This window comes from Haliotis rufescens, unplaced genomic scaffold (genome assembly GCF_023055435.1).
Source record: "Haliotis rufescens isolate VD_foot unplaced genomic scaffold, xgHalRufe1.0.p SCAF_9, whole genome shotgun sequence".
In the NCBI taxonomy this organism is placed as follows: Eukaryota; Metazoa; Mollusca; class Gastropoda; order Lepetellida; family Haliotidae; genus Haliotis; species Haliotis rufescens.
The window spans coordinates 10,180,127-10,205,565 of record NW_025964383.1 but is presented as its reverse complement, the minus strand read 5'-3'; the positions used below and the strand labels follow the sequence as shown (position 1 = coordinate 10,205,565).

At 39.3% G+C, this 25,439-nt stretch overlaps 3 protein-coding genes across 6 annotated transcripts; all 3 read right to left on the bottom strand.

Moving 5' to 3' along the window:
* Positions 1-2,891: 2,891 nt before the first annotated feature.
* LOC125377492 (activity-dependent neuroprotector homeobox protein 2-like) lies at positions 2,892-6,036 on the bottom strand. Its single transcript, XM_048391081.1, has 2 exons — positions 6,015-6,036; positions 2,892-4,846 (listed from the first exon to the last, which is right to left on the bottom strand). Exons 1-2 carry the CDS (start codon positions 6,034-6,036, stop codon positions 2,892-2,894), a joined length of 1,977 nt encoding a protein of 658 aa, XP_048247038.1.
* On the bottom strand, positions 5,400-14,124 carry LOC124122755 (tumor necrosis factor-like). Of its 3 annotated transcripts, XM_046485876.2 has the most exons (6): positions 13,973-14,079; positions 9,339-9,558; positions 8,016-8,194; positions 7,727-7,787; positions 7,401-7,490; positions 5,400-7,200 (listed from the first exon to the last, which is right to left on the bottom strand). In XM_046485876.2, exons 3-6 carry the CDS (start codon positions 8,157-8,159, stop codon positions 6,779-6,781), a joined length of 717 nt encoding a protein of 238 aa, XP_046341832.2. In that variant the 5' UTR covers positions 8,160-8,194; positions 9,339-9,558; positions 13,973-14,079; the 3' UTR covers positions 5,400-6,778. The 3 variants fall into 3 exon arrangements, with proteins under 3 accessions (XP_046341832.2, XP_046341833.2, XP_048247380.1); XM_046485877.2 differs by lacking the exon at positions 9,339-9,558 and having other exon boundaries at positions 13,973-14,124; XM_048391423.1 differs by lacking the exons at positions 9,339-9,558; positions 13,973-14,079 and adding an exon at positions 11,356-11,426.
* Positions 14,125-18,106: 3,982 nt separating this feature from the next.
* LOC124125928 lies at positions 18,107-24,857 on the bottom strand. 2 transcript variants are annotated; one of them, XM_046489329.2, is made up of 5 exons: positions 24,809-24,857; positions 20,517-20,710; positions 20,136-20,175; positions 19,824-19,913; positions 18,107-18,608 (listed from the first exon to the last, which is right to left on the bottom strand). In XM_046489329.2, exons 2-5 carry the CDS (start codon positions 20,676-20,678, stop codon positions 18,187-18,189), a joined length of 714 nt encoding a protein of 237 aa, XP_046345285.2. In that variant the 5' UTR covers positions 20,679-20,710; positions 24,809-24,857; the 3' UTR covers positions 18,107-18,186. The 2 variants fall into 2 exon arrangements, with proteins under 2 accessions (XP_046345285.2, XP_046345284.2); XM_046489328.2 differs by lacking the exon at positions 24,809-24,857 and adding an exon at positions 21,978-22,094.
* Between the last annotated feature and the right edge of the window lie 582 nt (positions 24,858-25,439).

Here is a 25,439-nt window from a genome sequence, read left to right as displayed (position 1 = left end):
AAATGGATCTGCAGCTACGTTTATTTTTCCTCACAAAATGTATCGAAATATTGCTCTTTTTGCCTCGGAGATACATGATAGAAGATATTTACGTGTCTCCTGTAGTATCATGTTTCTTTTATCGAGGTGGGCACGAGTGGCCTAGTCTTCTAAGGCGCCGCGATTCACTGTTCATATTTCGCCCCGATTATGTTTCTTGATTTGTCAGCACCATACCCGTGCTCGTGGGTTTCACCGAAGTGGTAAACGTCTGAGACATGCATCACCTCGGGCTTTCCTCCCACATTAATTATAAGCTGACACGCCGTGACATAACTAGAACAATGTAAAATGCGGCTATAAACCTAACTCACTCACTATCATCAAGTGAAAATATCTCCCTTAAAGTGTTATGTTCACAGCAATGAAAATGTATAACTTTTCACAACTCCACACTGAAGTATGTGATAAACGTTTGTATGTGTATGCTCTATGACACATACAATAACAATGTTTGCACATACCCTGAAATAAATATATCCAAAACAGCCCATGGAAGTCTATAATATATGGTAAGTGTAGATTGCTTAATTGTACGGGTTATGTTGGACTAACATTTTGTGTCTGAAATGAACATATTTTACAAATGTTAAATTCCTGTCTTGATCATCATGATTATGATTCAACCTGTATCATTTGTCAGTGTCCAAAATTGCTGTCATAGGATATTCTTTCTTTTAAGGTTTATCTTCAACAAGCTACCATGGGCATATTTTCGCCACTGTGTCTGGAATCGCACAAGGTCAATACACCTACATGTAACTCCATTCCTAAAATTTGTTTCTTATATTCACTTAACTCACTTCAAAAGAAGTGACGCACACACAGCTTTCACATCCCTTTCCTTGATTGACACTTGGCGACTTTTGTTGCTATCCAATTCTGAAACACACTTGGCAGTAAATGCTAATCATTATAAGAGTATGTGTGTTAACAACACAAACATCCATGTATGTAAAGAAATAAGGATTATGTGAAGTTGTTTCTACAGGCCAACATATATATTGACGGAAATTATGAAACGCATACTAATGATGAGAATGAACGAGACATTTGTGCTGGATTTGTATACAAACAGGTACAGGTGCGCCTGTGCAAGCACTGGGTATTTGCACCGGGTATTTTCTTTCCAGTAATTCATTCATCCCAAGAAAGATACATGATACGCAGTCATGTCTTTTCTCATGACATTTAGGCGCTTAACATGTGACAGAACAAAACGAACCATTAATTGCAATCAGGCCTTATCACACGGTATATGATGATTTACAAACCATATACACAATAATCTAGAGATGTACTGGCAATCATAATGTAATCGACAATGATATATACGGTGGCCCATAAGGGACATGGAGTCTGTTTTTCAATATTTATCATAACCTTTTGCAAATTAACACGATTTGTCACACAAATATGTGATAAATCATGTATAAAGAAGATATTGAATCGCTGAAAAATAAAGCGAAAATGTAAAAAAATAAAATGAAAATGTCAAAAACGAAAACGAAAATGTCAAAAACTAAAATGAAAATACAGAAAAGTATTTCCACCGCGGTGATAATATTTCTACCGCGGTGAAAACTATTTACACAGCGGTGTGAATATTATCACCGCGGTGGAAATAGTTTCCTTTATTTTCATTTTAGTTTTTGACATTTTCGCTTTTGTTTTTGACCTTTTTGTTTTTTGTTTTTGACATATTTTCATTTTAGTTTGTGACATTTTCACTTCACATTTCAGCGATTCAATAGCTACTTGAAAGTACATTTTCCATGTTTTCGGTTGTTTTTATACATGATTTATCACATATTTGTATGACAAATTGTGTTAATTTGCAAAAGGTTACGATGAAAGTAAGGGAAATATCAAAATATTGAAAAGCAGACTCCATGTCCCTTATGGACCACCGTAGATATACACTTTATATCCAGACAGCGTTCAAAGAAGAATTAAACGTTTTGCATAAAATGATCTTCGCGTACAACTAATTTCCTGATGAGAAAAATTAAACTTGCTCTGGGTTTCATGTGTCTTTGAGTGCCATTTGAAAGTTGGATAAGAATAAAATAATATCTGTGACCCACCAGGAGGAAATGGTCCTAACTGGTGCTAGGATACAATTGTGCTATGAGGTCATTCAAATGTAATACATGCGGCCAGTGCTTAGGTAAAATTAACTTCAATTATGTGAATCATAAAAATGTACGTTTCTTTTGCCATTTAGGATATAAATATAACGTTTTGAAATTGTACGTATATGTGAACACATTTGCTGAGTTTATGCACCCTACACCATGTGAGTATTTAATTAGAGATACTTTCTGTTTGTGAAGTTTATGTTTTTTCCCGGATTATATATATATATATAACGACAGCTCGTAGCTCACCATGTGGGATCCATCGCTACTCTTCGTAGACATGGGGTGCCACCACATTGTTCATGGGGAGATCAGTTTAAGAACAGGCTTCGACTTCGTGATTCGAAACTAGAACTAGACTACCGAAACGTCGCTCCTTATTGTAATAAAGAAGTTGTTCATCCATATATCTTATCCTTACTTAGTACTCCAACTTCTAAATGCCTCTCAAAGAAAATACAATAATCTTGATGATTAATTAATTCTAACGCTGTTACCATTTCTACTTCAACATTTGCTGCAAGATGTTATTCATTTGAGCTGTGTCAGTATTTAACTCACTTACCTGCCTTGACAGTACCACATAGAGGATATGTCGGTAAATCTCGCTTGACACATGGTACATAGGCAGGGAACAAGCGATGATCAGACCTGGCGGTATACTCGGACAGGCAATGACCAGACCTGGCGGTGTACTCGGACAGGCGATGATCAGACCTGGCGGTATACTCGGACAACCGATGACCAGACCTGGCGGTATACTCGGACAACCGATGACCAGACCTGGCGGTATACTCGGACAGGTGATGATAAGACCAGGCACATAGGCAGAGAACAAGCGATGATCAGACCTGGCGATATACTCGGACAACCGATGACCAGACCTGGCGGTATACTCGGACATGCAATGACCAGACCTGGCGGTGTACTCGGACAGGCGATGATCAGACCTGGCGGCATACTCGGATAGGAAATGATCGGTCCTGGTGGTACACTTGGACAACCGATGATCAGACCTGGCGGTATGCACGGACAGGTGATGATAAGACCTGGCGGTATACTCGGACAAACGATGACTAGACCTGGCGGTATACTCGGACAGGCGATGATCAGACCTGGCGGTATATTCGGACAGGCGATGATCAGACCTGGCGGTATACTCCGACAACCGATGATCGGACCTGACCGTATACTCGGACAGGCGATGATTAGACCTGGCGGTATACTCCGACAACCGATGATCGGACCTGACCGTATACTCGGATAGGCGATGATCAGACCTAACGGTATACTTGGACAACCGATGATCAGACCTGGCGGTATACTCGGACAGGCGATGATCAGACCTGGCGGTATACTCCGACAACCGATGATCGGACCTGACCGTATACTCGGACAGGCGATGATCAGACCTGGCGGTATACTCGGACAACCGATGACCAGACCTGGCGGTACACTCGAACAGACAATGACCAGACCTGACGGTATACTCGGACAACCGATGACCAGACCTGGCGGTACACTCGAACAGACAATGACCAGACCTGACGGTATACTCGGACAACCGATGACCAGACCTGGCGGTACACTCGAACAGACAATGACCAGACCTGACGGTATACTCGGAGAGGCGATGATCAGATCTGACGGTATTATCGGACAAGCGATAATCAGACCTGGCGGAATACTCGGACAGGCGATGATCGGACCTGGCGGTATACTCAGACAGGCGATGAGCAGACCTGGCTGTATGATCGGACAACCGATGATCAGATCTGACGGTACACTCGGAGAGGCGTTGATCAGACCTGGCTGTATACTCGGACAACCAATGACCAGACCTGGCGGTATACTCGGACAACCGATGATCAGATCTTGCGCTATACTCGGACAGGCGATGATCAGACCTGGCGGTATACTCGAACAGGCGATGATCGGACCTGAAGGTATACTCGGACAGGCGATGATCGGACCTGACGGTATACTCGGACACAGGATGACCAGACATGGCGGTATACTCGAACAGGCGATGATCAGACCTAACGGTATACTCGGACAGGCGATGATCAGACCTGGCGGTATACTCGAACAGGCGATGATCAGACCTAACGGTATACTCGAACAGGCGATGATCAGACCTGGCGGTATACTAGGACAGGCGATGATCAGACCTGGCGGTATACTCGAACAGGCGATGAGCAGACCTAACGGTATACTCGGACAACCGATGACCAGACCTGGCGTTATACTCGGAGAGTCGATGTCCGGACCTGACGGTATACTCGGACAACCGATGATCAGATCTGGCGGTATACTCGGAGAGTCGATGTCCGGACCTGACGGTATACTCGGACAGGTGATGATCGGACCTGACGGTATACTCGGACACACGATGACCAGACCTGGCGGTATACTCGAACAGGCGATGATCAGACCTAACGGTATACTCGGACAGGCGATGATCAGACCTGGCGGTAAACTCGAACAGGCGATGAGCAGACCTAACGGTATACTCGGACAGGCGATGATCAGACCTGACGGTATTCTCAAACAGGCGATGATTAGATCTGGCGGTATACTCGAACAGGCGATGATCAGACCTGGCGGTACACTCGAACAGGCGATGATCAGATCTTGCGCTATACTCGGAGAGTCGATGATCGGACCTGAAGGTATACTCGGACAGGCGATGATCGGACCTGACGGTATACTCGGACACAGGATGACCAGACATGGCGGTATACTCGAACAGGCAATGATCAGACCTAACGGTATACTCGATCAGGCGATGATCAGACATGGCGGTATACTCGAACAGGCGATGATCATACCCATCGGTGTACTCGGGCAGGCGATGATCGAGCCTCAAGGTATACTCGGACAGGCGATTATAAGATCTGACGGTATACACGGACAGGCGATGATCAGACCTGACGGTATACACGGACAGGCGATTATAAGATCTGACGGTGTACACGGACAGGCGATGATCAGACCTGACGGTATACACGGACAGGCGATTATAAGATCTGACGGTATACACGGACAGGCGATGATCATCGAGATTGGACGCATTAAGACTCTAAGTAAGTATGTCTCACCTTACAGATTGGCTGCATGGTGCCTTACGTTCAGTACCAGTGTATAATGAGAGAAGTCCTCAAACACTAGGACACCTAACTACTCACTGGAGGTTAACCAACAAGAGGCAATATGGTATAAATTCTACCGTCACAGTTTATTTTAATGCGCTGAAAAAAATCAACGTTACCTGCCGAATACTTACTCTCTGCACAAAAGTGAATAATAATCTCAAGCCACACAAATAACGTCTTAATGTGATGTTCTTCGGACTTTATATATGTACATACGAGGGTCTATGAGACGTCACGTTTGTTTAGGGCACACGCGGCCTTTCATAACGTTACAAAGTGAAGCAAGTTTACAGGTACCAAGCACCCTTTAACGGTGGGTAGACAGTACCATAGTTGCCGAATACAATATTTACATTGTATATATCGCATGTTTACTTAGAAGGTCGTGTAAGAAATATTTGTAAACAACTAAATACGTATTCATCAGTAGGAATAATACTGTTTTAGTCATTTATTTTAAACAAAAACCAACAGATGTACATGTTAAAGTAGATTTGGAGGCAAATCATTACAATGAATATTAAAAATAAAACAAACAAAACAAAATATGTTTCAATGAGTATCCTGTTGTAAGTGGTAATATTCGTTAATACTCAATATATTCAATTAAGGATTGAAGTTGTATTTGTTGTCGTTCATCAGCTGAGGGGCAAATTCCATGATGACAAAAACAACTTACGTCCTGATGATGACATACACATAGCTACATCCGAGTACGAAATCAGAGTGATATCAGTTTACAAACAGCAACATGACACATTTCTATAAGCAAAACTACAATGTAAATAGAAAATCCCTTCAGCAAAGAGAATGATAAATGTTATCTTCAAACCACTGTACACGTAGATGAATGGACAGATCTTGAATATATTCGTCTTAATACAGTTTGAATATAACTTAAATAACATACAGTAAACTACGGTTATAACGAACTCAAAGGGACCACTGATATTTGTTCGATATAACCGTAGTTTGGTGTAAGTATATATACAGAAAATGGCCGGGACAAAACTATTTTCGTTATATCCGTCAGTTCGTTATAAGCGTGCTCGTTATAAACGTAGTTTACTATATATACAAAATATCCTAATGATGCTCTTCTCTTTAGAACAATCGGTTTATCAATAGGAGGACTTTGTCAGTAATTATCTCTCATGTGTAGTGACTATAGGATTCCGAATCCCGTAACGAGATTCCAAATAAGGACCTTATGGAAGTCTCGTCCATATTATAAAATAGATTATCCCCGCCAGTTTGCTGACAGCGTAAGGATGGCATATGCATGCAGGTCTATACATACTATACTTGTAATGCTTATGTACAAGAGCTGCACTTTTGAACCTAAAACAAGAAGCAATATGAAGTGAACAAATGAAGTGAAGGCATTGGTGCACAATGCATTTCTATATCAAAACAACCTGTTAGATTGCCTAGATGTAGTGTTTAAATCATATATACACCAAAGTAATGCCAGTCTCTGTCATGCCTCAGTGGGTTTATCCTTGATACTTTAACAACCAACTGATCACCAGCATTGAGTTGCAGGAGTCCATGGATGTTACTGGAGTATTCCAGGCTAGCGCCGTCAATGATGTCGTTTTTATTCTCAGACACTGCGTCAGCAAGTGCAGTTTTATTCGTCTGTTTTAATGCATTGTATCGCATTATGGAATGGTGGAAATTAGTTTCTGTATCTCCACGACGATTCCTTTCTGTGTAGAACTTGACATGGCTGTATACAGCATACACACCCGTGGCGGGGATTATAATGCTGCCATTTTCATACCGCATCTCGTTATACAAGAGTTGTCTCCCTGGTCCAACAAACGGCACCCATGTTTTTATAGATGTGTCATTTACATTCTCTGAAATTAAGACCATGTATTATTGGTCACAGAAACATGCATTATTGGTTAGGATAAACAATACATATGCACACAAATCTGAAGAAGAACGCAACGCAGATCGATTGTGTGAGAATAATTACATCAAAATATGTGTGTTTTTTCCTCAGTACAGTAAATAGTACTTATTTGACCCAACAAAAGTGAGCTGGTTATCTTACCAATGTGCCCAAGGAAGTCCAGTCCAGTAAGATATGCTATAGGTTTCAGCAGGTTCAAGAATGCCACTGACGTGCTCGGTTGCCTTGCACCTGTATCAGATTTAAACATTGCCTTATAACACACGCAATTGACATAGTAGAGCCATGATCAAAACAAATCATTCAACTGCATTTTTTGCATTATTTTCTGCATCAATGCATACGAAGTTACCAAAACCTTTAACATGTGTATTTACCAAGCAGTCTTAAGACAATTATTACAGCTGAATTATTGCTTTGGTAAAGCAGATTATTTAAGAAGAATTATTTTGGTTTCATCCACTTACCTTTCCGTTCATGAGTACCATTATCATTATCGATTATTATTTTCAATCGGTCTTCGTATATCTGTAAAATGATTACACACCTAACAAATTGTATAAATTATGGTATTCTGAAAATCAGCAACAATAATATGAACATGATAAAAGTACTGTTATTATTATTATTATTATTATTATTATTATTATTATTATTATTATTTTTATTTTTATTATCCAGTATAATCAAATTCAGTAAAACATTACAGGTAGTATACTCTGAAATTTAAAAATTAAGATCAATATTTCTGCTTACCTTGCTGATTTGTTGCTTCAGACCTTCTGTGTTACTAATCTGCGTACCGTGTTTACTGGATGCTACACTGCAGATAACTGCAATGCCTACTGCTATATTCAAGAGAAGAAGTGATGCACACCCAACTTTCCCAATCCTTTCCATGATTGACCTTTACGTCTTTGTGTTGCTGTCCGATTCTGAAACACATAAGGGCGAATTCATATTTTAATAGTTAGTCAGAAACACCAGTTGGCCAGTGGTATAATATAAGGCGCTGCAGTTCTCTAAGAGGGTCTACTTCGAACCCCACATGGCTTATGCCAAGTTTGAAATCTAATTTGCTACTATTATATACTCACTAACATTACATTTTGCCATACTGCTGCTTATGCATTCCAGTCATGGTTTGCAATTTGAACTCCCATTCTACGATTATGATCTCCAAATACAACACTGGAGCATGGTATTATAAAAGGACTTAGTACTCCATATAATGTTTGCATATAATTCAGCTTTCTTGTACACAGGGAGCGTGTAAATATATGACAAGAGAGTTTGTGCAGCACCTTTATTTGTGATCTGTTTCCGTTTTACTTTTGCATTTTGATGTGACGTGGCAGTTTTTGTGACAGCTCTGGTAATGTTTCACAATGATGTCGATATTGTTCCTTAGCTTTTCTGGATCATTTTCACAAGCTTTCATTGCCAAAGAAATGTGTGTACGAATAGAACCAGCTTTGTCGTCCAGACCTTTGGTCCACCCCTTCCCTTCCTTCTTCTGGGACCCCACAATAATGGTCCGTGTATTCCAAGCCAAACCTTTTTTTCATTTGCCAAGTGACATTGGCCTTTTGAGCGTCAACTTGTTCTCTTACAAATCTTGTCACTGATGCCTTGATATGATGTGAATATACAAGGACTGGCACTTGTAGCTTGTCAAAATGATCGTATTTGTAAATTCAATACGGTCAAGTCTTTTAATAATGGGGTCATTTAATTTTGAAATGATTCATAAACTAAGCACCCTGTGGGTAAAATCCCCCAAACAGTTTCATTTAACTGTCCTGGTACATGTACATGCATCACTACAACCAATCATAGGACACAACCGCTCAGTTGTGCGTATCAGCTTCCACCAATTAGCCTGTGTTGCATATTCTTCAAATATAGACCGGATCCTAATTTCTTAAACGTTACATGCATGCATTTTCACTTGTATTGTGATACAATATGACATATTAGATAATTGCCTGCTTCATTCCTTCCACCAAGTTTCAGCTAAACGTGTTTACAATAACCAATTGAACCAATCCACAGAATAGAAAAGAACTGGAAACTTACATGATGGTGCTCTGTTTAAACCAGTCCACGTCAAACTGATCATGTCAACCAGCCTGTGATGTACTGAACACAACCGACTTGTACACAATCTTGTCAGAAACGTTCCAAAGCTGACAATGAAGTTTTATGATGTTTGTAGTGAAAACATTCAACACTGCCATGCAACAACCAGCCTGAATTGCATGAACCCTCTTATCATTTTTATCAAAGGCTTCACACCCTGAAAAGAAATGAGTTTGTATGATGTATGCGTTTGGAATGCATTTGTATGGTCTATTTCCTGTCGTGTCGTGAATACACCAAACGGGTTTATTTTACGTCAGGTTTATAAATTCATGCACGACTGCGCAAGCAATTCGATACGCTTCTGTTAACACGGAATGAAATATAATAATACGTGAACAGATTCAACCGATCTTTAGTTTGTTTGTGCGTTGTTTAACGCCGCCCTCAGCAATATGCCAGCTATATGACGGAGGTCTGTAAATAATCTAGTCGGGACCAGACAATCCAGTGATTGACATCATGAGCATCAATCCACGCAATTGGGATACGATGACATGCATCAACTAAGATGCGGTAAACCAGGTAACACAGTATAAACCATTATTTCAGGCTCTCTTCTCACATTATGCTCAATCTAATGCACACCTATGAGTGAACTTAATACTTTTATATAGTCAACGTCAATCACCCTTACAGATAAAATACATCATATGCATTTTATCACGTATTGGATATGTAAGCTACATTTACAAATAATTCCATGCGTAATATTAATGTAATATATTTGTATAATCCCCTCCCAGTCTAAACACAACATATGATCTTAATGCATCCATCCGCTTCTTGACAACCTACGTGTAATATAATCTTGCAACAATCCGTCCTTCTCTAATGAACATGTGATGTAATGCATCCATAAGCTCCTTGATAATCCACATGTTAACATGCAACAACCCATCGTCATCCAATAGCATGCCTCGATCCGTCTCGATGCAATACACATGTTCCACCTGCCCTGACCTGCTCCTATGGAATATGTATGTAGCCTACAAACAACAGGGTCCCGTCCTCCCCTAGATAATACACAAATAAGTTGCATGTTAAACGCACTTCTAGATAAAAGCTATATAGTAGCATGCATTTACGCCACAAAGAAGCTTATACCCTCCTTTAGATAATGTACATCTTAGTTACACGTACAAATGCACTGAGTCTCTCAGATTGTATGCATGTAAGCTACATGCACACAAAAGCCCCTTAGTAATGCCAAATACAATATTTTTGCATCCGTCCGCCACAAGAGCATAACTAATCAATGCAAAGCGTACGAGACATATACATGAAGACTATATCAATCCATCTGTACCTAGATAAAGAACACCACCAACTCAGGATAATTATACTATACATGTAATCACTCGTTCCTTAATAATATGAAAGCAGCAAACATTTTCTCATCATCGCCTTGTTAATGACTACGTTATCTACCTGCACCCTCCCGTATTTGATCTGCATGCATCTATTCGCCCCAAGGCACCAATCCGACAATAAATAAAATACATTGAAAATATATGCACCTGTGATCATTTTCATGTAATGTAAGCTAATGAAAAACACACATCCGCCTGAAGGTAATATACTAGTAACAGACATGCAACTAACTTGTCTTTATATACTCGTAAACTACTTTCACCAATCAGCTCCAGTCGACCAAAGATAATAGGTATTAATTAATGTAACCTATTCACCAGTGAGTAATAAAGATGCAAACGAGTTGCACCACCCACCCCTAGGGTATATACATGCGAGCTACATGCACCCACCACTCACATACAAGACATGACAATTATAAGCATCCAATACAAGAAAATACTGCACATGTAGTGCACATATATGGACTCTCCCTCCCCCCACCCCAATCAAATAAACATGTCATCTGTATATACCTATTCGTCGATTGATATTATTTAGAAACATATTATAATGAAATTATACACGTGTGTCTCATGACCTGTGACTTGATGCTTGTCCATTCCAAAAGTGTCTTTGAAATATCTACCATTTTTCCTCAGTGAAATACCCAAAGACTATTAATAGTTGTATTGTTAGTCCAGATCTTGTGACTGATTTTCTACTCACTTGTTTCATGCCTGAGTGTCTATATATCGAAATACTATTCTATATATACAGCGCCCAAGCACCATAATATCATCAGATTAAAGCCAGATCGGACAAAGCGCCTTATTTTCATGCAAACAATTAAATGGGTATGCTTCTTTTAAAGGAGATAAATTGCAGCTGTCGTTGCGAATAAGAGAGTGAATATCCTCATGATCATCACTGTATGGATTCAGGCGCCGTGGCAGTTTGTCACGTATCACTCAATGCAATGCATGGTGTCTTACATAAGGTATCCTGGCTTAGAATAAATTAAGTTCAGTTATGTAAACTATTAATTACGTTACTTTTGCGATTCAGTACATAAGCTAACTTTTTGCCTCTGCATAGAAATATGCGTATATATGACGAGATGTTCAGCATGCATTGCACCCCTGTACCCTTTGGGTGAGTGTTTTTGACGTATCAGAACGCTCACACAGCTTCAGGTTTTGTGGACAGGTCGGCTTTGCCATCAACGCATCCTGCGGCTCAGAAAAACAATAAACACCCGGACAAACTGAGATTCGGAAAGAGCGTTACAGACGCTGGCACTTTTCCACATTATGTATTGATACATCATACTACATTCATACATACTTAAACGAAATAATCGTACATTATCAAAACGACATGGCAGCAAAATATGTACAAGATAACGAGTAGCACGTTGACGCGGTTCTTTAATTGTCCATTTGGAATATCAGTACAATGTACACCTAACGTCACTTGATACATCACGTATTCATGTACATGTAATGTAAAGTTGTCATACAGATCCTGAAACAAATATGTCAAATACAGCCTATGTATGTCTACATGGGTAGTTGTACACTTGAGTTGAAATAAAATGGATTAAACACTGATCCAAGCCTATCGGGATAATAGTAAGGTAGATCCAAGTGCATTCACTTTGTAAATGGAATATTATGCGTAACAAATGGACTTATTTGTCTACAATTATATATCGCGGAGGCAATATCAATAATTTGAGGAATTTCATTATGATCAATAATATGTTTATCAGTTTATCTGTTTATGGAGTAGCATAGTGAAAAAAGCGTTTGCTCACCACGCTGAAGGCCCGGGTTCGATCCCCCAAATGGTAACATGTGCGAGCCCATTTCTGATGTCCCCTGATGTGATATGTCCGGGTTATTACACTTACTCACTCACTAGATTTATGATAACTAGTTGCATCTTAGACGTGTTAAAATTTCATAATGTCACAATTTCATTCATATAGTTATTCAAATGTTACTTCTAACGAATGATAAAACGGCTTGTAAGTTATTACTATATAAAGTAGACAACAATATCTGACACTGATTGAATACGATGCATATTTTCAAATAACTATTTGTTGAAGTTCATTTTCCGAATCATATCATTGACTTGTTTGGAAGCTAAACTGATCTGAAAAAAATCAGTATCTGTTTTAGTTATGCGCCGGAAAAGTATTCATAGCTCAGAATAATATGAATGACCTTTAACCTCCTTAATACTGCCTAAACATTGGGCTTTTCTGACAAAATGGTTACATTGGATGGAATTAATAACAAATCTGGTAATCTACACAGAATATCATCTGTTTTAACTATGCTGCGAGACAGATGGCATGAATTTGACCAGCTATCAAAACATTTCTTCATTTGATTTAGTAGTAATGGTACAATAGACTGGTTTTAGTAAAGACTTCTTACGTATCCAGTTCCTAAAAACAATCAGTATTAATAATAGTTATAACAGCTACATGTGCTGCACAATAAATACAACAGAATGCTCAGTGTCGTGAAACAACCATCATCCTCCACACACAGCAAATGCCACTCCACCATCATACGCAATCAAAACAGAAACAGCAGCTGTGCACAGCATACATGAGCACTCACGGCCACAAACAAGACAATAAAACAAGCCCTTTTCAGAAACATAAAACCAAATCTACACAATTGCAATCTGTGAATATTTCACTGAACATCTGAACCTAAAGCCTAATATATAAGTATTCACTATGTATGCAACATACCAAAATCGGTCCCCCCTGATGTAATATACCTAAAATTACACAATACTAAACAATAAGATCAACAACCATTAATATACCTTACACTCAATTTAATCGAATATCCAACTATTTTAGTTCACTCCCACAAAGTAACAACAGCAGTACACTTTCCTTCTGCTGAAAATGGGCCAAACATGATGTATTCATTGGACACTCACATGACGGGGAAACGATCATCCAAAATTTATTTTTATCCCATGCATAATATCTGAAGGTAGTTTCCTATAAACATTTGCTGGTAGGTTAACAACTGGCACACAGTTGTAGCTTAGCTTATAGTATTGCAATATGTGTAACAAAACGCAAAACGCTCCCCGTCATTGGTTGTTTGCAATAGCTAATCAACAGCAGGTTAGATTCTATAACTTTTAACTCTGTAAAAAAGGAACTCTAGTCAACTTACCCGATCGTATAAATGTGTTTCAATAACGGTTGCAGGTTTACTGGCTTTCCCTTGTGGGGTATTCGAACGTCATGCTGACCGAATCAATGATTCCCGAGGAAATGTGCTATTTATAGAAATGAATGACGGTCGATTGTGTCCGGGCTTTAACGTTGCGTAATCGTTTTATCATGCTTAGTTATTCGGTCGTGTACATGTATTAACAATAATTTCCTGATGTTTACACATTACTACATGTATATCACGTGGTGTCATGAATTTAACAACCTTTTTTGAAGTCTATATAAATCAGGACACGACTGCGTGCGCTACTCATTACGACATGGCGACACCATCACGATAGGTAACAATGGACCTCAAAATTGTGCGACAATGCATGACTTGAAAACAAGGCGCATCCGTCAGCACTGAAGAATACATAATACATGCACCCATTTCGCCTATATGTAATCTATACACAACCTGATACTTTGTACATATTCTACAAGCACCGAGGATCACGTACTCAAGTACTGATAGGTTTCGAAACTCATTCCACAAGTGTGCCAGCTTCCTATGACCATTTTCGGTCGATAAAAGCTTATTCTCGTGGACTCGATCAAAGCGGTAAATGTCTAATCATGGACATTCGAGTACCTGATAGGACAGATGCTATCGTGTGAAAATCATACAAGTAGGTGAGCCGCATTATGACGTTATTTACAATTTGTTGACAACGCACAGTGCCACTGTTCGTTCTTTGAGTTGCCATACAGAAAGTCTGAGTTGGATGAAGATGAATATTTGTAGTGTGACAACTGGTAAATATAAATCGTTGCATATTTCATCTCGGTCTCATCGGGTGTAGAAAATCATTTGCATGTATCAGGCCCACAGATCATATACATGCATGTTACTTATACTGTGATACTATAGCTAATTATAAGAAAGTACACTTGTCTGGGGTCCCGTACTTAGCAGTGCAGGATTCCTATATGGTCATGGTTCAAATTCCAGACTTCCACATTGATTCCTATTCTGTCATGAACATATGGTAGACCATTTCAAAAGTTATTAATAAAATGTGACAAATATATCAGTTTGAAGCAGAGATCATTCAGACAAAATTCACCACTTCGAAAACAATCTTGTTTAAAGTGTTAGTACTGTCACAAACCCAAAGTGATAGATCGTCCGCTTGGTGTTGATATTGGCCATCAGAAAACCACATGACCATAATGTGATACTCTCGATAAAAATAAATATTCGTTTATTTCGATCGAAAACTGACAACAGGAAATGTGTTTCCCATTGTTTCCGAGTCTGTTTCCGTCTTGCAAGTTCTTGCACACACCTCTAGTTTCTTTATCCTTGTACCTTTTCTAGCGTTGTCAAATGTCAATCTGTCACACGCATTTTAAAGCTTAGTTTATTAGTATTTGTGCAACACAACGGTCCGTGTCATTAGAGAAAATAGATGATGTCACACAACTGTAGTGTAAGTAAGTGAGTATGGTTTAACGCCGCTTTTTACAGTATTCCAGTTATACCACGGCGTGTCAGCTTTATGTGGGAGGAAAGCCCGAAGTGATGCAGGTCTCAGACGTTTACCACTTCGGTGAAACACTCGAGCACGGGTATGGTGCTGACAAACCTAGAAACATAATCGGGGTGAACCGGGATTCGAAGCCACAATCATAGGTTTCTGGCGTGTCCAGGGGACGCAACTCTGCACAGCGAATCGCGGCGCCTTAGATGACTGGGCCCCCCGTGCCCCCCACAACTGTTGTGACCTAAATCGGAGCGTATGAATAATGTTTATAGAAGCTAGAAGTATGTTACTTTCTATGACACACTGTGTACAATATCTGTTTCCAAGGAAACCGTTTGGTCACCTAACCTGACCCCGTGAACCCCCTATTCTCACTGTAGTCGTTTTACATTACGTTTCATTTCAAAGGGTGATTGCTTCAACACTCTCGCGATTGCCGGCGTCGACAGAGAAAGCCACACGCTGATCGACTCAACGATTCCCGAGGAATTCTGTTATTTATAGAATGACACTAGTGAGACGGGTTTGTTGCATTGTTGCATGACCCTTTTTCGACGTCCTTGCTTATCCATTCAGTCGTGTGTACAGTTGTCTTGATGTTGACACAGTACTATATACGTACCTTAATAATTAAGTTTGGTGTGCTGATTATCGACATTTTATTGCATAAAACGGATCTGCAGACAGGTTAATTTTTCCGTACTTAGGTTATTGAAATATTGCTCTCATGATCATTGCCCCAGAGATGCATGACGTTTGCATGTGTACGCTCTATGACACACGTCAGAAATGTTACACAGCCTGCACACGTTAGTGTACAGTGAAACCTGGTTAATCTGCATCCCATTAATCCTGAGGTGAAAGGCCGACACGTTATTATTCACCCTTTCACTTTAATGCATATGCATACTTGTTTTCATTACCATCATAACCTGCGTCACAAACTTGATTTATGCTTTATATAAATATTCCATCATGGTCACACTGTTGCTCAATGTCTATTGATTCGTCTGCCAGAAAGAACGGAATATACACGCACCCACCCTTAGACATATTCAGATTTAATCGTATGAGGAAAAGAAGATCTGTTCACCGAGAACAGATTAGGCAATCACCATTGCACATATTCCTATTAGTATAAATATGACTATTACTACCACAAATCGACATCTCCTGAATTCCCATCCAACCCGTTCTGAATTTATACATACATGTAAATGTACTAGTATTCCTGTTAAAAACACTCCTATGTCTATATTGCTGCAAGATGCATAATAGTTTCGTTCTGACTTGTACAAGTGTAAGGTTTGGGTTTGAGTAAATGTGGATATAAAACTGTAGCTTCAGAACTACTTTATCTACTTATTTCAAATGAATATGGATTCGCCTGGCTGTCAAATATTGTTGGCGATCGATGATGTTTTTTCACGTTGTTTAAAAAATGTACTTTAAGGGTGTTTTATAGGATGTCCCCATGGGATAACAGTTCCAGATATCATATACAATTAACGAATACACAATGCCATTTAGAACGTGGTCAAATGTAACAAATGTTTCTTAGTAAAGTACAGATTCTCGTACTTTTTTGGGTTGAGTCCCGTCCGGGATTCGAACCCACACTTGCCAGAGTGAGGCACATAAAGTCAGCGATCTAACCCACTCAGCTACCGAGGCTTCCACAAAAATGAAAGTCCGACAACTTGTAGTCTAGATCACGTACTTTGAGTACCCCTCTGACAAGTGTAAATTGGTACGACCCCCATGGCCGAAAGCTATGAATACACAATCCCAGACGGGACTCAACCCAGTACGAGAATCTGTACTTAATAAGAAAGTGTTATCCCAAATATAACATTTGTTACAATTGACCACTTTCTAAATGGCATTGTGTATCCCAATTGCGTGGATCTATGCGCATGAATCAGGGGAGTGTCTGGTCAAGACTCCATCATCTTACAGACCGCCGTCACATAGCTGGAATATTGCTGAGTGCAAACAAACAAACATACCAAGTACAATTTCCAGCTGTACTGACACACAATGAAAACGCATAATCGTGTTTAAGGGATCAGAGAAGATGTGTTTGTAGGCTCAAATCCATCTCCAAACACATCAAATAAGATTCGAACCTACACGACGACAGTGTTGAGTTTGATTATTGCATGTCTAAAGACATCGAACAAATGAACTTGATTTTTGTAGACATTTTTCCAATTATAACAAAGTTCGAATAGACATTTTCAAAGTGTGTCAGTATATGCATTCGGTTTTGTTATTGAATAGAAAGAACACAGTGCGTTAAATATGTATATGTTTATTCATATGGAGTAATACTATTTAAATATATATACATTAATTTACTTACATACATTCACGTTCTTGGGGGTCAATCTGGTAAGAGGCGACTAACGGGATCAGGTTGATTCTTGTAATCGATCCCAATTTCGTGGATCGATGCTCATGATATCAAACACTGGATTGTCTGGCCCAGACTCGATTATTTACAGACCGCTGTGATACAGCTGGAATGTTGCGTTAAACAACAAACACGCACACAATCTGGTAAATGGAGATTTTTCCAATAAATATTTTGGGTTTTAAAAATTTGGATGCATTACGGAATATACATCATTTGAATTATTATCAATTTTAGACAACTTCTAGATTGCCGGTCAAAGTAAATTCAAATAATATATGCTCCAAAATAATGCCAATCCTTGTCCGACTTTAACAGTTCCAAATGCGACACATTTACTATGACCAGGTCTCCAGCATTCAGCTGCACCAAACTGTGGATGTCACTGGAGTATTCCAGACTTGCTCCGTCAATGACATTGTTCTTGTTCTCACACACTATGTTCCCCGATACAGTCTCTGTCTGTTGAGACACAGCATTGTATCGTGTTATGCTGTGATGAAAATCAAGCTCGGGATCAACGCGATGATTTTTTTCTGTGTAAAATTTTACATGGGAATAGACGACATACACTCCAGCGGTTGGGATAGAAACACTTCCGTTTTCGTATGTCATACCATTGTACAAGTACTGTCTGCCTGGGCCAACAAACGGTATCCAGTTCCTTATTGCAGTGTTTGTAGGCGTATCTGTCAAGAAAACACAGGTACATATATGTCTATATCATAGAGTAAGTGATCATGCACAAACTATATTCATACATGTGTGATATGATTTCAGTTATGCCTATATGGATTATATGACTGAAAATCTACATTCAGATTATAATCACACTGTTTTGAACCAATCCTTGGTAAGTCACATTTGTAGCATGGAAGTGGCATATTTCCTTTGATGTCAACCATGCAATAACTCCGATTCCCTATTAAGGGTTTGATTCTCCGTTATAATGTTACGAGTTCGTGTTACTACCAACATGAATCGACAGAACATGATTTCAACAATCATATGATATCCCTCCTGCATGTATTCATATACACATAAATAATCAAACGCCGGAAAACCCTTTCCATATTCGTAAGAAATAGCTGCCGAAAGGAGAGTCCATTGAATGATTCCGAGTATATCATTGGCATGTGTTTATGAATCACTATCGCATGTGAGCGCATCCTTCTCCAAAGGAAATTCAAGTAATAGTTAAACTTCAAAAACGGGAAGATGTTGGTAAAAGCTGATGGAATATTTCAGCGAGAATGGGTTCACTATTGAAAACTTCATGCATACTTCTTGGAAATATATCATATCCCCCAAACTTCACATAAATATTATTAAGTACAGTTCTCAGTAAACTTCAGATGACATTTGCTTTCATTTTACACCCATCTCCACGTTTGTAGTGACAAATGCCCCATGGATGAAGAAGTTTTTTTCTGAACTTTTTCACTGGGTATAGTGGTGTACACATTTGCCAAAAAATGGACAGAGCTGAACTCAATTATTTTCTGAGACTGTAACATGGGTCTCTAATTAAACGTCCATGTGTTACATTAATTTGTACGTCATGTGGCGGTGACGTGAACTGAAATTTGATTGCTAGGTCCTCCCGACAAGAAAAGTTCGTTGTTGACGTATGACTTGTCTAAACTCGTTATTTCAAGGTTGTGATACTATTTCCCTACGCAAACTCGTAACCGCCTCGAAATATTTCCTGATTCAGTCGCATTTCCATTGCCCGTCTAACACGTTATACAACAGTTATATTAATAATAAATGCTTACATTAAGAAATCACATACACAAGGTTCGAATGGTACACTGGTAACGTACACCGGTGACTGTCCTACAACAAAACGATGTTGAACTGATTTGAAACATATGCTGCAGATGAGATGAGAACATGTTTACCTTCGTTGTTTTCGCCAAAGTCAAGTCCGGTCAGAAATGCGATGGGCTTCAGAATATTCCAATAATCTAGTGACGTAATGGCTTGTGGATCTGTATGAATGTAAACATATATTATAGCACACTAGGCGACACTAGCCAAATTATACCATTTACATTATATAAACGTGTTGGCACAATATGTAAAGCCATGTGAACGATGGCAGAGAGGGAACACATTTTGTTAATATATATTTCATCATGTTTATATGTATTGAGTTTGAGATGGATTTTAAGTAAAATGTGTATGTCTCTAGCACAGGAAAACCCACTTACCTCGGGGGTGATGCGGAGTCTCCCGAGGATCAACATAAATCTGCAATGACCAGTGTAAATATTGAGATACTCTTTCTTTGTTTGGAAGAGGAAATATTTAAATAGCATGCTGAATTGGATACGTACATGTGAACTCCTAGAGAAGCACCTACTATCGATGGTGATACATGGTGATCTTTAATCTATTTTTTTCAGATATCGTTTTATGTGAACGATCAACTAACGGACATACATACTTTTAAAGGATATAGATGTTCATACGTGTTAAATTTATTTAGTCATACGTTTGCAGCACAATGTTCAGTGCAGCCTACAATATAGCATTTACGACTGACAGTTGTGAGCGGGTTTCAGTTAATTAATTTCATTTAAAATTAGTACTTCGTCGATCTGCTTCTTCAACTGCTCGGCATTGTTCCAGAGTGTTGCAGCAGGGGGCCTGTGGTGTTCCTCCTCGACAGTCACCACAACACAAATAACTGCGATTCCAACAGCTATGTTAAGGACGAGCACAGCAGCGACGACTGCTTTCGTCGCTTGCATGGTGTTTCATTTGACCAAATAGGATATTGTTCCTAAAATGCATTGAACATAAATTAATCATGTACAAATGTTGTATGATGCAATTTGTAAAATGATGATCGGCGTCATATGCTCCAAATCAGCGTATTAGACACGAGACGTCACCACGCTAATAATATGTCGTAAAGAGCTTGCAATTGTCTTAGTATCCAAGAGAGCAGATTGTCCTTTTATTACAATGGGGAACTAATTCGCACAGATAGACGATTTCTGATTTACTTAGGTAGCTATTATGATCAGCCATCCTCTGCTAATATTCATATCTGAATAGGTGGGAATAATATTTATATTCCTAACTTGTTTATGTAATATTCTCTTCTTTCTTAAAACCACCACATAACTTTGTGAACTAACCAAATGAAATTTCAATTTATTTATTGACATTTTACTTATTATTCGTCCACCCGAATGACGCACTTGGCATTATTACACTTAAAGTCTCCATACATATTTAAAGTGTGCATTTAATGGTAGAAACGTTCTGGAAAGCAATACCATGATTACATTTTCACATTATATTTTCAGAATAAAACATGCATTATATGTGTTTAAGAATGACAATAATTACTTAACAAAAACAAGACTGCAAAAAGGCTCCGTATCCGTTATCTAGCACAGGAGAGTTGATGCAATATTCATTGATGCATTGATAAAATATTTAGAATACCTTAATATCTGAAATACATGTACAAATTATACAACATTAAGGAAGGCGATCCTAAATTTCTGTTTAAAAAAAAATATTAAGAAAATGAGCTTTGTTTACGACTCAAATGCGCATGTACGAATTGAGACCGCAGCTACGCTAATAAACGATATTCACAGATCGATAAGCACGCAAAAATGAAACTGGAATAGATGTTCTTGGAAAGGGATTCCCCTCCTATATTTAGACAGTTCTGGTTTTTCCCGGTATATATTTATTTCCAGCCTGGCTCTATATTTAGCCTCGAACTACGCAGTATGAGACCTGGATGATATGTGAGCCAAGAAATAGTCCCTCTTCCACACTGAACTACTGGCACCAGGGCATGTTATATACCTGAGTAGTATCATTTTTACTTTTCATACTTGCCGGTGTATGTGTAATTACAAATTGGACAATCATTACGATAAATATATTAATAACATTTTCGTTGAGACAACACAGCCAACATCGTCATCTATATACCGTGAGATCTCATTACCCCACCCCGTGTACCCGGATTAACGGACTTCCATTGTACTCTGAGACATAGGTTTTGAATAAAAGTTCCTTACCTGTTTCACATAATCTGTGTTACCAGCAGTGGACTGTTATAGAACTGAATATGTCAGATCTAATTCATACAAAATAGTTCGCTTTATTTTCTTTCATATATTCTCTATTGACTAAAAACAGATGAATTAGAAGCAATAATTCCTTACACCTAAGCGATACATGTCGGAAACGTGACATATTGATCTATTCTGAAAAAAGTGTGGCGACTGAACCATGCATCTCCTTGTGACCGACGCCAATACAGCCGAGGTCACACAGCGCGTAGTGCGCGGCTGTACATGTATGCAATGTGTGAGGGAAACAGCATGAATCATATTACTGTATGATGTTCAGTAGGTTGGCAAGTAGATATTGACATGTACACGTACTTAAACTAATGTATACAGGCATGATATCGATTTAATATTTACACAAAACGTTCAGCACTACTCTGTTTCTTTTCATATATCCCAGAAACATCTTCAAATGTCATTCATCTCAATTTCATAAATGTCTTCGACACCAACGTCACCTGATGAAATGTTGTTGTTTTCCTGGAGGTTGAAAATATTGAGTAATATCACGTGATACATAGAATTGAAAGCGAAGCCCGACAACTGATTTATATAGAAATATATATTTATGTATGATTTACATTTTACATATTTTCAGACACGTGTATATAATTAAAAATGCATTAATATTGAACGCGACGTTAAACCAGATTTCACCTCACCTTATCTACTGCTACTACTACAATTACCACTGTTACTACTACAACTACTGACATGATGCATGATTAGTCAGACATACGACAACGCCATATATGTATTCCTCATTAAAGTATATGGAAATACTATGATCAGTTAATGTGCACAACATATATTTCTTTCAATTATTTGTTTTCAAATGAGTTTGTGTGAGAGGGAGCGTGTGAGTGTGTGTGTGAGAGAGTGTGTGTGTGTGTGTGTGTGTGTGTGTGTGAGAGAGTGTGTGTGAGAGAGAGAGTGAGTGTGTGTGTGAGAGGGAGAGTGTGTGTGGGGGAGAGAGAGAGTGAGGAAGTGCGTGAGAAAGGTTGTGAGAGTGTGAGAGAGAGAGTGAGTGTGTGTGTGAGAGAGAGATTGTGTGAGTGACTGTGTGTGTGTGAGAGAGAGAGTGTGTGTGAGAGAGAGAGTGTGTGTGAGTGAGTGTGTGTGTGAGAGAGAGAGAGTGTGTGTGAGAGAGTGTGTGTGTGAGAGAGAGTGTGTGTGTGTGAGAGAGTGTGTGTGTGTGTGTGAGAGAGAGAGAGAGAGAGAGAGAGAGAGAGAGAGAGAGAGAGAGAGAGAGAGTATGTATGAGAGAGAGACCAACATCCCACCCACCCGCCCCTATGCTACTGCCTAGGAATTATTTCTCGTTCAGCACCCATGTCACATCGGTGTCACATGTAACGCGTGACACAAGCGTGTGCCATGACCGAACACGGGACCGGGTTTCAGTTGAATTTGACAAAAAGACCAAATGAATAGTGAGATAAAAACAAAAAGAATGATACATGAAACTTGAGTTAATGATCGGCCATTACCTGAGTTCACTAGACAATAAACACAAGGTCGGTTCGTCTTCCTTAATATTCGGTTGCGACCTATATGCACCAGAAACCACACATCGGTATATGGTCTCTGTATGCCCGATTCGCTCGTCACGCCGAAGACCCGGGTTCGATTCCCGACATGGGTACAATGTGCGAAGCCCATTTCTGCTGTCCCCCGCCGTGATATTGCTGGAATATTGCTAAAAGCGGCCTAAAACCATACTCACTCACTCACTCACTCACTGTATGCCCGAATAATAGAAGTGATGTGTAGAGTTTACGAGGCGGATATAAGAAATACATGAATTTATAACATATAACTTATAGTAATGCAATACTAAATACAGAAAAAACTTATCTCGAAATTGTAAAATGATATTCAAGAAGTATGGATGAGGCATTGAAAGAGTTGCTGGTTTCCCTGTTCGGCTAAAGCAGGAAGCACACCTGGGCCTCGGCAGAAAACGGAACACAAATTATCACTGAGATTAAACCGCATGTATTTTGACTGATGGACAGTATTCCAGTTATTTCACGGTACAACAGCTTAATGTGGGAGGAAAGCCCGAAGTGAAAGAGGTCTCAGATATTTACCACTTCGGTGAAACCCACGATGGTGCTGACAAACCCAGAAACATTATCGGTGTGAATCGGGATTCGAACCCACATTCAAAGGTGCCTGGCGTGCCCAAGGGGCGCAACTCTACACAACGAACTGCGGTGCCTCAGACGACTGGGCCACTCGTGCCCCAAAAACACAACAGAGATGAATATATTTTCCTATGATTTGCGTTTATACACATGTAATATATCAACTTATCCTTTTTATCATCGTTGTGCATATAATATGTTGGTATTACCTTTCAGTGCATCACTATATATGCATCTGTACAAAATACATGTCAAATCTAATTTATGCAGATATGATTATTTTGAACAGACAAGCGTATGCCCGTGAAGCCATAATTTCGCAATCACCGTGACTGTCCTCACGACGTACTGGGATACTTGTCGCCAGTTGTACGCACTGGTCACGACTTGAAACACGGCCTTCGCGCCGCTTCTATTTATATCTCCAGCGGAGGATATCAAGTCAGGACAAAGGCTGTTAAAATAGTTGCATCATCTGCGATTGTCCTCAACTTGACGAAACCCCTTAAAAATATATTATCTAACTTCAATGTAGCCTGAATATTCGTAAGCTGTCATGATTTGTTTACATGCTCATCTGACTATCATTTCTTGATGACGATATGAACCCATTTTAGATTTACTAACCTTGATCTTGCTAAGACCACAGTGGCGCAGGAATACATTTGTACTCCAGTGCTGTGTCCTTTTTTTATTTTTACTATATTAAAAATGCAATGCTATTTTTCTGCAATTAGACAATATACTCGTCTCGATCCGTTTTATCCGGGAATATCCATTGTAGAGCGCTTGTCATACAACAACTATGAGCTATATGTTAGGTCACTGTAACCTTTCTATGTATAGATTATGTTGCAACGTCAGTCTCTATCACACTGTGTAGGTTCCTCGCGGTGAACAGTCGGCTCTCACTGGAGGACACATGGTGTGTAGTATGTGCAGAGCGATGGGAGGCATATTACGTAAAACGATCGATCGTCACGCTGAACAACTGCGTTCGGTTCCCCTTATGGTTATAATGTGTAAAGCCCTTTTCTTTTGTCCTCCGCCGTGATTTTGATGGGATATGATTAGCACCACTCACTTACTTCACTGAGTTTCGGATCCTTGGGCAATTTCAAATAGGTCACTACAAGTAGTAAAACTATCTAACTTTGACTTCATATGTGTTCGCATATCACACATGCATATGCAGTCCCAACTACCTAATATGCTAGGGTAGCTGTAATGTATGTGCTTGTGGTGCGACTGGTCTTCC